This window comes from Benincasa hispida, chromosome 12 (genome assembly GCF_027475165.1).
Source record: "Benincasa hispida cultivar pf3 chromosome 12, pf3_genome.v1.1, whole genome shotgun sequence".
NCBI classification, from domain to species: Eukaryota; Viridiplantae; Streptophyta; class Magnoliopsida; order Cucurbitales; family Cucurbitaceae; genus Benincasa; species Benincasa hispida.
In genome coordinates this window covers 52,590,630-52,607,180 of record NC_143489.1, presented here as the reverse complement: position 1 = coordinate 52,607,180, position 16,551 = coordinate 52,590,630, and the positions used below count along the sequence as shown (strand labels likewise).

Genomic DNA, 16,551 nt, shown 5'->3' with positions numbered 1-16,551 from the left:
TTTTTAAATCTAATAAAATGATTGGTAAATGATATATAAATTTAAGAAATACCAATCAAAATAAACATATATGAGCAATTAAATTTAAGAAGAAAAATTGCAAATAATTTCAAGTAATAAAATTTAAGAACAAATTAATTGTAAAATTAAATAGTTGAGGGATAGAGAAATTGACACTGAGAATTTTATAGTGGTTCAGCACAATTGGCCTACATCCACTTCCCAAGCTCCTCTTGGGTTTGTCACTCAAACCGTTATAACGTTCTTTTTTTTTTTTTTTTGGACACAAGAACAGACTCGAACCTTTCCACAGTTAAGGATCAAACCATTGCAACTCTTTTTTCAGGTCAAGAGCAACCCTTACAATGGGTTTGGAATGAAGCACGATATGAGAAAAATTCTCTCAAATAGTAGATTTACAGATTAAAGCTCTCAATGAATCAATCCTCACAACTTAAAATATCTCTCTCAAGAAAAAGATGAAAAGAAGAAAATTGAAGCTTGGAGAAAGCAACAATGGAAGCTTTGTACTTTTGGAGAGGATTGAAAATTATGAAAATTGTTCTAAACATTTGGAGAAGAACATGAGTTTAAATAAAGAAGAAAATTTGTTAGAAACCACATTTAATTGGGTCATTGGGTCTTGGAAAAGAAAATTGAATGGTGGAAATTTAAACCAAACTAGTCGTTAAACACGAGCATAATATATATATATATATATTATATATATATATATATATATATATTATATATATTATATATATATATATAATATATATATCTAAAACCCAACAAAAAGTAAAAGTTTATCATGTGTCCAACTAGCCAATAGACATAGACAACAAAAAGTAAAAATTTATCATGTGTCCAACTAGCCAATAGACACAGACATAAAATAATATTAAATTTTTTTTCTTTTTAAATTCATTTTCATTTTAAAACCAATCCAAAAATAAAATTCCATCATGTGTCATTCCTCTCATGCTCGAAGTGGCACCTTTAATTGGCCCACTTTGATTAAAAAAAAGTCACTTCATCCCCTCGGGATTTTTCTGTTAAGCTTGTTTCGCCTACATCTTCTTCGTTTGAGCTCCTATTTGGGCGATTCAAATTGTTTTGGAGTCGTTGTTTCAAGCACTATGCAATAGACACTTCAAAACACTTAAGTTTCCAATAAATAAAAACATGTTTGTTATCATCAAAATATTAATTAATTAATTTGAGGTTAAGGGCCAAAAAGCCAACAACTCTCACCCATACAAATCAAAGAACTGTCCTCTAGATAGGAGTTTACGAATCACTCAGAATTTAGGTTAAGTCACATATGGTCATCCTAGTGAAATGTAAGTCTCTTCAAGTAATGACGTTATAAAGAAAGACTAATCATTTTGTGGTCCAATCTTATACAAACTCTTTGTATAGAATAGTCCATTCACATGTCTCCGCATGAATGATCAAGATCAAATCATTTGTAACACTTTACAACAATTGTACAATTACAAACTGAGTCGTATTCGTAGTGTCACCAGGATAAGGTACCCAACCTTATCCATCTACAACAGACCATTCAGGTTATTACTTAAACATGATCCACCTATATATCTCCACATACATGTCTAAGTTTCATAAAATAACATGTGATATCAATTTATCGGAAGTTAATGCACATAAAATGACAATTATTTTATTGATGACAATTTATTTACAGAAGTTTACAAACTACGAAAATATAAGAGATTTGGGACATCAATCCCAACAGATATGTTGTTGAAAATTTATCCAAGATTTTATTCCTTGTAATATAAACCTTAATAAGAAAGGGATTGATTCTGATATTTAGTGTGTTTTTTTTACAAAAAAAACGTGTGGAATCAACTATGCATTTAGTTTGGAAATGTCTGATTACAAGGGATATATGGCCTAGGTTCATTTCTACCAATATCGATATTCTTTGTGATGGTAGGACGACATGGAGTAACTGTGGGGTTGATGCCCTAAATCTCGTAGGGTCCTATAGTTTGGAATTGTAATGTACAAACATCTTATTAATTTAATAAAATATATGATGTTTTATTTCAATTTTTCATTACATTAACCACAAACCAATAAACTAACATCTAATGTTATCTTGTAGCTTAAAACTGTATGTAGAGATATACGGGTGGATCATGTTTAAGTGATAACCTAAATGATCTGTAGTAGATGGATAAGGCTGGATACCTTATCCTTGTGACACTACGAGTATGACCCGCTTTGTAGATGTTAAATTGTTGTAAAGTGCTACAAATGATCTGATTCTGATCATTCATGTTGAGACATGTGAGCGGGGATATTCTATACAAAGGAGTTTGTATAAGACCGGACCACGAAATGTTTAGTCTCATTATATATCACTATTCATAATAAAGACTTACTTTTCACCTGGATGACCATGGGTAATATGACTTGAATCCTGAGTGAATTGTGAACTCCTGTCTATAAAGACAGTTCTTTGATTTGTATGGGTGAGGGTGGCCAAATTATCGACTCAATAAGCCTACCATTTTGGGGATTCGTCTAATTAAGAAGCAGGGATAGCTATACAAGAAGGAATTCACTCTTTCCCCGATCTCAGGGCTGAAGGAAATCAGACATGAGGATTTCCATGAGTAGCGGAAGGATCTTTCCAAATTTCATTTGTATATGAACATTAACAATTACAATCAAGAAACGGAAACATACAGGCTATGCATAAAACGAAATTACAGCATGTTTTACGTATGATCAAGGGATAGAATTAACATACCTTTGAAGACTCATCTTCAACTACCCTTGATCACGAACGCTCGAACAAACAACAAGACTCCAAACTCGAACGCTCGAACACTACAACCGCTACACTGTATGATCACAGTGATCATGAACACAACGATCACCCAGATCAGGAACACAGTGAACGGCCTCCAAAAACCTCGACTATGTCGAGTTGAGTACTACACCACCATAATGGCTATCTTAGTATTCTCAGTGTGAGAATCCAGAAATGTCAACTCTGTGTGGATTTGGTTAGAGGACGAGACCGAAGGAAGAACAATCGTGTAAACGATTGAGCAAGTGGGAGATGACAAGTCTATCGCATAGACGATGCCCAATCATTTAACAAATGTCATGTGATCATTTAGCAAAAGTTGCACGATTGTTTAGCTAATCGGCCAGCTAAGTGAACTGTCGTGTAGAGTCACTCCACGATCGTCTAGTCTCTCTTCAGCTGTCGTTTAGTAAATATAATTTGCTTGGTAGTCATTGTGAGTAACTTGCAGAGAATAGCAACTTTCTCAAATTTACTAAATTTAGAAAAACATTTTTTCTTTTATCTCACAATTACCATGAAACCACCAATAACCTCCCACTCAATTGGTTATTAGAGAAAAATAAATAACTATCCAATAATTAATATTATTATAAATATATATGATAACCAACTTACCATAGTATATTTATAACCTATAGTTTTAATATTTCATCTCATTAAACATATAAACTATAGCTCTCTTTCTATGTCATGGTCCTTAATGTAAATCTCATTTACATTAATCCTCCACTGGATGTATCTCATACATCACATCGATTATATCATATATAATCGAATTACCTCTTGTCAATTTGAACATTTTAAATCAACACCAATAATTGATTCTCAATTTGAATCCATTGAGCTACCAATGGGACCTTATGGACCCATGGCTCGAAGCTCCAACGGTACGTGAATAATTGACTAAACTCTTTAGTCACAGAATCCACCACCCATTAACTGTTAGACACTCAACTAAAGACCGACAGCTGAACTCTCCTTACTACAAATATATTATGTGTCCATACCAACCAATAAACAATGTGATAACCCTTCACAGATCGCTTGTAAGTACAGTTGGGCTAATAATCGTTATGCCCCTGTAGTTACATTTAACTTATTAAGTACCACTAATCCCTCTAATGAGCATAAGTCATAACCCTACTATAACCGTGTCCTTTCTTCCAAAGAGAAGTTATGGCCATTATGTTCAAACCCCAGAATCAACTCTTATGGGAGCAATCTATCTACTTACCCCTGTTTCGGGGAAGGAGTGAATTTCATTTTGTGTAACTGAGTTCCCAGCTTTCAAATCAGACAAGTCCCTAAAAAGGTAGGTATGTTGAGTTGGCAATCTGGTCACTCTCACCCATACTAATCAAAGAACCGCTCTCAAAGGCATAAGTTCCCAAAACACTAGGATTGAGGACATGTCACCTAAGGTCATTTAAGTGAGATGTAAGTCTCCAATATCAACAGCGTTATATACAGAGATGAATCATCTCGTGGTTCGGTCTTATACAAACTCTTTGTATAGGACATCTCCGCTCGCATGTCTCCACATGAATGGTCAGGATCTATCATCTATAGTAGTTTACAACACTTGCAAACCTTTACAAAACGGGTCGTATCCGTAGTGTCACCAGGATTAGGAATCCCTCCTTAATCCTTATACTACAGACCTATTTAGGTTATCACTTAAGGCATGATCCACTTGTATATCTCATATACGTGCTTAAGTTTACATATAATAACCATGGAGCTTTGTTTATTGGATATGAGTAAATGCCAGATAAAATAAATTTTATTTTATTCATAACAATGTGTATATATTACAAACTACGAGACTCCGAGAGAATTAAGACACCTCCCAACAATCTCCCACTTGTCCTAATGTCTCGGGAGACTAATATACAATACAAGATAAATACATGTATAATATATAATGAAGTAGGGCATACCTCAGTATCATCTCTTAGTTATCCTAGACAAGAGGTCGCATGTCCAGCAGACCCAGACTCTCAAAGTGACCCTCAAACACTTTAGCTGTGAGAGCCTTTGTAAATCAATCAGCAACGTTGTGCTCTGATGCGATTTTCGTGACTATCAGATCACCACGTTGCACAATCTCCCTGATCAACTGGTATTTTCGCTCTATATGCTTGCCTTGATGATGAATCCGAGGTTCCTTCTAATTTTCCACAGTTCTGCTGTTATCACAATAAAGAGTGATAGACAAATCCATATTTGGAACAACTTCCAATTCTGTAAGAAATTTCCTCAGCCAAACAGCCTCCTTAGCTACTTCAAAAGCGGCTACATATTTGGCTTCCATAGTGGAGTCCGCGATGCATCCTTGTTTGATGCTTCACCACACTATAGCCCCTTCATTCAGAGTGAACACTGACCCCGATGTCGATTTGTGAGAATCTCTATCGGTCTGAAAGTCAGAGTCTGTGTATCTTGTAAGGATCAAATCCTTATCTCCATACGTGAACATGTAGTCCCTCGTTCTTCGAAGATACTTGAGGATCGTCTTGACCGCCATCTAGTGATCAAATCCTGGATTGGACTGATACCGACTGACAATCTCTACTGTATAGCAAATGTCGGATCTGGTACACAACATTGCATACATTAAGCTTCCTGCAGCTGAAACATAGGGCATCCGTCTCATCTCCTCAACCTCTTGAAGTGTCTTAGGACATTAATCCTTAGACAAACCATTCCATACCTGAAGGGTAACAAACCCCTCTTGGAATCCTGCATCCTGTACCTGATCAACATTTAATCAATGTACGATGCTTGAGACAAGGCTAACCTCTTGTTTCTATGATCCCGAATAATTTGATCCCTAGAACATACTGTGCCTCACCCAAATCTTTCATTTGGAATTGGGTAGATAGTCATTTCTTAATGTCAGTCAGAAACTCTACATCATTCCCAATGAGTAGGATATCATCCACATACATTACCAAGAAAGTTATTGAGCTGTTGATGATCTTCTTGCAAACATAAGACTCATCAACGTTCTGATAAAAACCAAACGACTTGACCACAGTGCAAATCTAATGTTCCATGATCTAGACGCTTGTTTCAGCCCATAAATGGACCTATTAAGCTTGCAAACTCTTTGCTCTTGATCTGGAACTACGAACCCCTCTGGTTAAGTCATGTAGATGGTCTCCTCAAGATTACCATTAAGAGAGATAGTCTTGAAATCCATTTGCCATATCTCATAATCATAAAATGTGGAGACTTGAGCATGACAACAGGTGAGAAAGTTTTCTTATAGTCCACTCCCTCAACCTGGGTATAACTTTTTGCCACAAGTCTAGCCTTAATGGTTTGCACATTTCCATCTATACATCTCTTTCGCTTATAGATCCACTTACACCCTATAGGTCTTACCCCATCAGGTGGATCCACAAGCTCCCAAACGTTATTGAAGTACATAGACTCCATCTTCTGGTTTATGGCTTTAATCCATTCATCCTTGTCAACATCCTCCATTGCTTTCTTGAAAGACAATGGATCCTCGACCTCATCATTAGAAATGATGTTCTGGGCTTCAGTCAAACCCATGTAACGATCCAATGGGTTCATAACCCTCTCACTACATCGAGGTAGTCTCAACTCTTGAGCTGATTGACTAGATGTATCGACATCAACAACCCTTGTTGATCTGTCAGTCTGTTCAACAACTCTTGTTGGACCCTTAGTAGTCTCAGTCTTACTAGAAATCTCACGTAAAACAAGCTTACTTCGTAGTTTATAATCCCTGATGTGGTCTTCTTCCAAAAAGATAGCATGTGTAGAAACAAACACTTTGTTCTCACTCAAATCACAGAAGTATCCACCCTTCATTTCCTTAAGGTAGCCTATAAAGAGGCAAACTTTCGAATGTGGTTCCAACTTCTTCGAGTTAGTCACAAGCACATGTGCCAGACACCCCCAAATCCTGAAGTGGCGTAAACTACCTTTATGGCCTCTCCACAATTCAAAAGGTATTTCAGAAATACTTTTCGATGGAATGTTGTTCAGAATATAGCATGCAGTCTTCATTGCAAAACCCTAAAACGAGTCTGGAAGATGAGCATAACTCATCATAGACCAAATCATGTCTAACGAGGTTCTATTTCTCATTTCTGATACAACATTCTGCTGAGGTGTACCTGGGGTCGAGAGTTAGGACATAATCCCATGTTCTATCATATAGTTCTGGAATTGAAGGTCCATATACTCTCCATCACGCTCAGATCGTAGTATTTTTATCTTCTTACCTAACAAGTTTTCAACTTCAGCCTTATACTCCTTAAACTTGTCAAGGGCTTCAGACTTACGTTGCATTAGGTAGAGATACTCGTACTTTGAATAATCATCTATGGAAGAGATGAAATATTCATGCCCACCTCGAGCTCTAACACTTATCAAACCACAGAGGTCTGAATGTACAAACTCCAAGGCTTCCTTGCCTCTGTAACCTTTTCCAGTAAAAGGTCGTTTGGTCATCTTGCCTTCGAGACATGATTCACACACCAACAAAGAGTTTTCTCTAAACTCTTTAGAAGTCCACTTTTCACCAACTGCCCAATCCTATTGAGGTTGATGTGACCTAAACTTAGATGCCAAAGATGGGCGTTTTCCTTAGGACAAACCTTTGGTCTTTTAGCTGTTTCGTTGTACTGAACATTTCAATATTAAACAAGGCTTTTATGACTAACAACTTTAGTACATATAAGTTACTTTCCATTGAACCAAAACCAATCTCCATTTCATTCTTGAAAATAAACACTTTATTCTCAGAAAATGAGACGATATAACCTTGTTCAATGAGACAAGAAACCGAGATTAAGTTCCTCTTGATATGAGGAACTACAAAAACATTATCCAGTAACAGATAACGTTTCTTATCCAAAAATAACTTCAGCCTGCCTACAGCAACAGCTGAAATAACCTCACAAGTATCGACTCAAAGAGTTATCTCTCCTTATGGCAACGTTTGCCAGGAATTGAATGAAGGAAATCGAATATGAGGATTTCCATGAGCAGCGAAAGAAGCATTCCAAATTATAATCGTATATGAATTTTACAATTACAATCACAAACGAAAACATGCGGTTATGCTAAAATACAGAAATTACAACATGCTATACAAAAGTCCAAGGACAAGAATCAACACACTTTTGTAGACTCATCTTTGAGTTCCTTGATCAAGAACGCTCGATCACAACAACACATGAACGCTCGTCCAACACGACCGCTACACTGCACGAACACCGCGCACTCAAACTTAGCGATCGCCAAGGTCACGAACACCATGAACAGCCTCCATAGAATCTCGATAGTGTAGTTGAGTATGACACCACCAAGAAGGCTACCTTAGTATTCTCGGTATGAGAATCCAGAGGGTGGACTCTGTGTGAACTTGGTTTGAGGTAGAAAATAGGAAGAACCGCAATCGTGTAAACAAATGAGCAAGTGGGAGATGGAACAACATATCGTATAGGTCGATGCCCAATCGTTTAGGAAAAGCTAAGTGATCGTCTAGCAAAAGCTATGCGATCGTTTAGCTCATTGCTTAGTTGAGTGTCTATCGTGTACTAACACTCCATGATCGTTTAGCTAACTCCAAGCTGTCGCTTAGTAAATCTTATTTACTTGACAACTTCTCCGTGAGTATTTTCTGAGGTTGCAAATCTCAAAAAAACAATTTTCTTTCTCTTACTAAAATTAGGAAAACATTTTTCCTTTTATCCACGGTTACCATGAAACCACCAATAACCTTCCACTCAATTGGTTATTAGAGAAAAAGAGATAATTATCCAATAATTAATATTATTATAAATATAAATGATAACTAACTTACCATAATATATTTATAACCTATAGTTTTAATATTTCATCTCATGAAACATATAAACACTATAGCTATTTTTCTATTCCATGGTACTTAATGTAAATCTCATTTACATTAATTTTCCACTAGATGTATCTCATACATCAAACCGATTATGTCATATATAATCGAATTACCTCTAGTCAATTTGAACATTTCAAATCAGCACCAAGAACTGATCCTCAACTGAATTCATTGAGCTACCAAGGAGACCTTATGGACCTGTAGCTCGAAGTTTCAACGGTACGTGAATAACTAACTAAACTCTTTAGTCATGGGATCTACCATCCGTTAACTGCCAGGCACTCCACTAAAAATCGATAGCTGAACTTTCCTTACCACAGATATATTATGTGTCCATCTTAACCAATCAACAGTGTGACAACCCTTCACAGATCACTCGTAAGTACAACTCGGCCAATAATCGTTATGTCTCTGTAGTTACATCTAACTCCTTAAGTACCACTGATTCCTCTAATGAACATAAGTCATAGTCCTACTATGACTGAGTCTTCTCTTCCAAAGAGAAGTTGTGGCCACTATGTTCAAGCCCTGAAATCAGCCTTTAAGGGAGCAGTCTCTCTACGTACCCTGCTTCAAGAAGGAGTGAATTCTATCTTGTGTAAGTGAGTTCTCAACTCCAAGATTAGAAAAATCCCCAAAAAGGTAGGCATGTTGAGTTGGAAATTTGGCCACTCTCACCCATACTAATCAAAGAACCGCCCTCAAAGGCAGGAGTTCCCAAAACACTCAGGATTGAGGTCGTATCACCTATGGTCGTTTAGGTTAGATGTAAGTCTCTAGTATCAACGGCTTTATATACAGAGTCTAGTCATTTTGTGGTCCGGTCTTATACAAACTCTTTGTATAGGATACCCCCACTCACATGTCTCCACATGAATTGTCATGATCTACCATCTATATTACTTTACAACACATGCAAATCCACTTGTATATCACATATATATGATCAAGTGTCACCAGGATCAGGTATCCCACCTTAATCCTTAAACTACAAACCTATTTAGGTTATCATTTAAGTCATAATCCACTTGTATATCACATATATATGCTTAAGTTTACATAAGATAACCATGGAGTTTTGTTTATTGGATATGAGTAAATGTCAGAATGAAATAACAATTATTTTATTCATAAAACAATGGGTATAATTACAAACAACGAGACTCCGGGAGAATTAGGACATCAATCACAACACTGAATCCTTGGTAAGAGGAATTGATGTGATTAGTAGCGCCCGAATCAAGGATCCAGGTAGAATCATCATTCTCTACCAAACACGTCTCCAAGAACAATAAATCACATTTGTTGTCGTTAGACATCCTCCTCTTTTAGAGAGTTGCAGGATCAGTATCAAGACCTAAATAAGCTCCAAGTTCCATGTCAGATAATACTTCTCTTCTATGAACCTGAACAGAGTTAGCAACAATTGTTTCCTCTTCCTGGAGTTTAACTTTGAAATTGACACTACTGGTTTTGTCATCCATCCCTTTGTGCTCGAAAAGTAAGAACAGACGTTCAAACAAATCTTGCAACGAATCCATGATCTCGCGTGGAATGACCATGTTCTCAACTCTTTTGGCCAAAACATCAGGTATACTAGCTAAAATGTGAAGTCGGGCCAATGAATTAGCCTTCATCCACATCTTATATGCATTGCGAACACTTCGCGGTGCATCAAGGATCGGGACTTGAGGACATTCCTCAACCATGACAAATTCGAGGTCGTTTACCACGAAATACGTTTTACAAGACTCTTTCCACTGTATGTAATTGATCAAATTAGAGGCATTAAATGGAAATACTAACGCATTGTTGAAAATAAAAACACATTGACCTACGTTAGGTTTTAAGAAAATACCTGTTGAAAAACATACAACATCCAATAAGGTTTAGCAAAACTAACATGAACCCCATGTGACATCTAGTTTCGCAATGACGCTTCAAAGGTTTAGAACAAAAGTCGTAGAAGGGAGATCAATTATCCCTCCTCTGAATTGAGAAATCCTCAACCAATCATTAATACCAGAACAACTCTTGCTCCTATAATGACTAACCATCATTAATTTGGTCAAGAAATCAGGAACTTACTTAACAATCTTCCGTAAACGTGACCCGCCATTTTAGGCCCTAGAAATCCGCCCCAAGTAGCCAATCTAAAGGAAAAAAATCCGATTGGGACAAAACCACGCTAATTGGTTTTGTTCTAAAATACGACGGCTAAAAAACAAAGGTCAAATACAAAATCTTTATGAAAAAGATGGGAAAATGAAACTCTTTGGGGAATTGTCAAAAATAGCACAATTAGGTTTTCACCTTACTAAACTAGCATGCTTTTTGCAAACTCGTAAAAATAGTTTTTCTCGGTCTATCTTGGACGAGATCGACCACCGAGAATTAGTTAAAACATCAATTTTTTCTAACTTATCGATTGTTTTGATACATCTCACCTGATTAGACATCGAGATTTGTTATTTTTTTTATGTAATATTCCAAATCTTATATTATTTTCAAAATTTCTCCAAATTCGGTTAGTTTTACTAAATATTATATCAAATTGTTATGTAAATTTTCAAATCTTTAGCAAAATTTATGTTTTCACGATTTTCAAACTCCAAATGAGTTTTCCAATTATCAAAATAGATTTTCTAAATTGATTCAATATTTTTAAATTTTGGGAAAGATGATTTGGGATATATATAGAATCTCGATGTTAATCTTGTCTGAGATTTCACCGAAAAAACTCAAATATATGAATTTCAATATTAATTATATTTGAGATTTCATCAAAAAAAAAGCTAAAATATATAGAATGTTGGTGTTACTTTGTCCAAGATTAACACCGAAATACACATAATTTCGATGCAAAATCTGGCGAGATGTACCGAGAAAGCTCCAAACAATCGATAACTTGGAAAAAAACTGATTTTTTTAACTAAAATCTTGTGGTCGATCTTGTCCGAGATGGACCGAGAAAAACTATTTTTACGAATTTTTAAAAATATAAGTTAATTTTATAATATAAAAACTTAAAAGGACTATTTCTAACTATTTTCCCAACTCTTTGGATAAATTACATTTTAAAATTAGCTTCCCCTTTGTATTCTTGTGAAGATTTGATATCCTTCTCTCTTTTTGTTAATCGATTAGGGCTGTGGGAAATTGCGATATCGATTCTACGTGCTCATTTTCCGGCTGTTTCAAACGCCGAGAAATTCAGAATCTTCCGAGTGGGAAATTCAAAAGAGGAAGAAGATGAATGTGTTCAGATTGGCTGGGGATATGACCCATTTGGCCAGCATTCTGGTTTTACTTCTCAAAATTCATACTATCAAGTCTTGTGCTGGTTCGTCTTCTTTCTCTAATTAAAGCTTTTAGCACTGTTTTATTGGTTGTGAACTTTGTGAACTCTGCCCTGAATTATTCGTATGGTTGATTATGATGATGACTTATTGGTGCCTCATTGTGTTGAATTAGAGTAGAATATGGAGAAGGGTTTGGTTTTGGGCGGGATGTTTGATTTGGTTAGTTCTTGATTTTCCTCTTCTTTTGGTACATTTGGTTCCAATTCGAGTTTTCAGAAGCTTGGTGTTAAACTGAAGAAAGATGTTGAAGTTGATGTTGTAAAGGTGTTCGAGTCATGGATTCGACTTGTTTATGGGGTTTGATTATGTAAACTCGTACTTATAAACTCGCATTTTAAATTTTGCATATCATAAACTTACAAATTCAAATATACATTGCAAAAGTCCAAGCTTCCTATTCCTACCATTCAAATATGGATCACAAAAGTTATAAAGTGTATGCAGCTATTCCTTGGGTTTATAAAATCTTAATGTCTTTGATTAATGAAACCACCACAGGCGTCAGAAGTCATGGACATAATGTTTTTTAATCGTGGGGCTACAAACTCCTTGAGCCAAACAAGGAGTGGAGTTACAACTCCTACTCCTGTCACTAACTGATGTTCTTTTACTATGAAACATAAATTCTTAGGATGTGGGTCAGGATATATCTTCTATACTTCAAAAATTTTGTTTTCATCATTATAATCTAGCCAATCTGTTGTTTCTGGATTTTCTACATTGATTGTTTCATCATAGAATTGTTCAGTTTGACGAGTCTCTGAATGTTATATTTACTGAACTATGAGTTATATATAGTTGGTTGTGAAAGCTTGAAATCTATTCTGATTAGAGCTGCCATGTCTACTAGCATTATCATGTCTGAATCTGATGATTGATTCCGCAGGCATTTCTTTGAAGACCCAAGAACTTTATGCACTGGTGTTTATTACCCGTTATTTGGACATATTTGACAGATTTGCATCAATATATAATTTGATAATGAAATTAATATTCCTGGGGAGTTCTCTCTCCATTGTTTGGTACATGCGACGTCACAAAATCGTGCGTAGATCATACGACAAGGACCAGGACACATTTCGCTACCAATTTATCGTGTTGCCTTGTCTGCTGTTGGCACTAGTTATTAATCATAGGTTTACATTTAAAGAGGTATATACATTGTTCCTTTTCCTTCTTTTTCTTTTGAAGTGGTTCATATGAAACTGATTATCGAGTCCATCATGAGTAGCATTATAGATATAGCTCTGCATCATTTTTCTACCCATGTTCTATGTTCTTAATGAATGCAAATGCATAGGTGATGTGGACGTTTTCCCTTTATCTCGAAGCTGTTGCCATTCTTCCTCAATTGGTGTTGCTACAAAGGACAAGGAATATCGACAATTTAACAGGACAATATGTCTTCCTTCTTGGGTAACTTTACATTTCCGAAGTCTTCTCCAATTATCTTGTCATATTATATTTTGATTATAAACTGCATATGATATTGAGGGATTCTGAGGGAATTTATGTTCCATCCGTGAAGGTGAAAACATCTTGTTTTCGTCTCTTACCATTCTGTTTCAACTCAAGAAATGTTGTGTATTTAATTGTCTAATTTATCTGCAAATTATGTTCAGAAGTTATGATGATGCCCAATGGTTACTTAGTATTAATTAGAATATTGTTTCTCTCTCCTTGATTCAATATTTTGCGTTGGCCTGATCACCTTTTCAAGGTAATGCTTTTAGGTCTTTGGGATCTGTTGTTTGGAAGCTATCTTGTGGAGAAACTTAGAGGTTGCTTAGACACTGAGTTGGTTATAATAGTCTATGTGTAAGACACAAACTATTTTAGTTTTGGTTATAATCGCCAGTGTTTGGAATGCGGACTATGTTAGTCTGGGTTACAAGTGATAAAAGATGATGGTTACAAAATAAGAAACACGGTAAGCAACGGGGATTTTCGAATAGTTTTTTAAGTGGGGTTATAATAATTGGGAATTTCAACTATTATAATGAGAGGCTCAAATATTCAGTTGACTATAATAGTCAAGTCTACCCAAGGTAAGTTGGGGCCCAAATGCCCCTTTAAAAGATTTTGAGACTTATTCTATCATTACCAAATAGAAAAAGAGAAGTTTGAGTTTGTTGAATTATACTTTGTAACCTCTTTTGATAAACTTTTCTGAATTCCGTTCATTGAAAATGAGGCAGAGCTGAAAATAACTTCTACATTCATCTCCTTGTTTTCTTATCATTTCAGCGCCTACCGGGCATTGTACATACTGAATTGGATCTATCGTTATTTCACCGAACCTAGCTTTGTCCGTTGGATAAGTATGTCTCTCTCATTCTCACATACTCACACATACGCACACATGCACACACAGGCAAAAATATTCCTTACTCGTCATCTAACAAATTTGCTCTTGCAGCTTGGATAGCTGGTCTCGTGCAAACATTGCTATATGCCGATTTCTTTTACTACTACATCCTGAGGTAAGTTCAACAACATAATGTTTGATGCTTTGTACATAATACACACGTCTTCTATCCTTGGATGATTTTCCACCTTGACTCCATTTTAATTGATTTCTCTCAGCTGGAAGAACAACGTCAAGCTTGAGTTACCAGCTTAACAAGATTAGGATTAGAATTGTATTAAGCTTTGGCAGAAGGCGAAGGACTTGAATATCTCACTGCATTTGTATTTTTATTTATTTTTTTAATCTTTTTTGTTAGTTTTGAATTAGTTGTAGTTTGGGGACTTTATTTAAATTAAGAAGACTTTGATTGGTGGTAGCCTTATAAATATAGTCTTTCTGCTTCCTTTGCTTTCAGTTTCATCCATTTGGAAGTTTACACTCTTTAAACGAAGTCCAATTTCAAAATTATTAATTTATATACAGCTTTATTTTTCAAAGATGAGATGTTTTTTTATTTCTGCCTCTTAGGAATATTCAAAAAAACCGATCAACCCAACCTAACTCATGCAGTTTGGATTGGGTTATCAACTCTTTTAGGGATTAGGTTGGTTCATGAGTTCACCTGATATAACTTAAACTAACTCGAACCAACCCCCTTGTTCTCTTATACTCAATGGACGAGGTAGTCAATTATATATTTTTCCAAAGTATCCGGCGCTTTCATTTCCGCTCTCCTACCTGAATTTATTATTAACTTTAAAATATATATTTTTTATTACTTATAATACAATTATTTATATATATATTGATTTTATTTTTATTTAATTTCAATATTTTTTTTAATAATTTATTCTTCAACAACTATTGAAAGTAGTTTCTTTTCACTTTAGAAAAAAAATTTCAAAATATAAATTGAAATTGAGATGTTAATCTTAATTTAATATATGAAAATAATTAAATTAGATTTTTACATATTTACGTTTTACTTCTTTTTAGAACAAAATTTTAAATAAATGACCCGATTGACCCGAACCAATCCAACCCAAATATTTCATGATTGGGAACAACTATTAAAAGTAGTTTCTTTGTACTTTAGAAAAAAAATTTCAAAATATAAATTGAAATTGAGATGTTAATCTTAATTTAATATATGAAAATAATAAAATTAGATTTTTACATACTTACGTTTTGTTTCTTTTTAGAACAAAATTTTAAATAAATGACCCGATTGACCCAAACCAATCCAACCCAAATATTTCATGATTGGGTTAAGTTCATTTTTTAATAAATGTTATTTAAGTTGAAAAAAATTATAATCCAAACAATTGAATTTAGTTTAAAAAGTCTTTCAACCCAACTCATGAACACCCTTACTTTTGAGACAAAACGGGTGACTCTTGTAATTGGAGATCACAAATGAATTTATTTTAGGTTAAATTATAAAAAAAAAATAATAATAAGTTTAGATTTTGTTCTTTGTTTAAAATAAAATTTTGTTTTTTAAAATTATTATACTATCCTCGACCTTTTATAAGGGCTTCAATACCGCTTTTAGGTTAGAAAAAATTTTACCATCCCAGTTACTGCTATACGTTTACAAAAGTTTAACGATATTGTTGCAATGTTTAAAAGAATGCATTTTTTTTTTAAGTGGACAAAATTCAATTATATTTTTTATAGTCTGGTCTTTATTTTATGAGGTACTCTAAATAAAAGAAACTGTCAGTCACAAGAATTGCCAGCATTTTTTTTTTTTAAAAAAAAAGTTAAGGCTAAAAACTTCATTACTTCAACAAATTTGCTCTCAGATTGATCAAGATGTGAGTGAAGCATCTGAAGATCAAAATGGTGTTCCATGAACATAATGGAAAGAGTGAGGCTCTCAAAACCTCAAATTATTTTTTAGCAAAGCTAATCAAAGTATTAAGCACTAATAATCTAAAAGCACTACAAGAAATGGAAAACTAATCAAATTTTTACGCTAACTGATAGACAGCATCATATCAAGTATAAACCAAGAAATGAG

The 16,551-nt window shown here is 34.8% G+C and overlaps 1 protein-coding gene across 1 annotated transcript; it reads left to right on the top strand.

The window, feature by feature from the left end:
* Positions 1–11,840: 11,840 nt before the first annotated feature.
* LOC120092794 (ER lumen protein-retaining receptor-like) lies at positions 11,841–14,939 on the top strand. Its single transcript, XM_039050999.2, has 6 exons — positions 11,841–12,096; positions 13,002–13,267; positions 13,416–13,531; positions 14,363–14,436; positions 14,535–14,598; positions 14,702–14,939. The coding sequence occupies exons 1-6, from the start codon at positions 12,006–12,008 to the stop codon at positions 14,736–14,738; spliced, it is 648 nt and encodes a 215-aa protein (XP_038906927.1). The 5' UTR covers positions 11,841–12,005; the 3' UTR covers positions 14,739–14,939.
* The last annotated feature ends 1,612 nt before the right edge of the window (positions 14,940–16,551 follow it).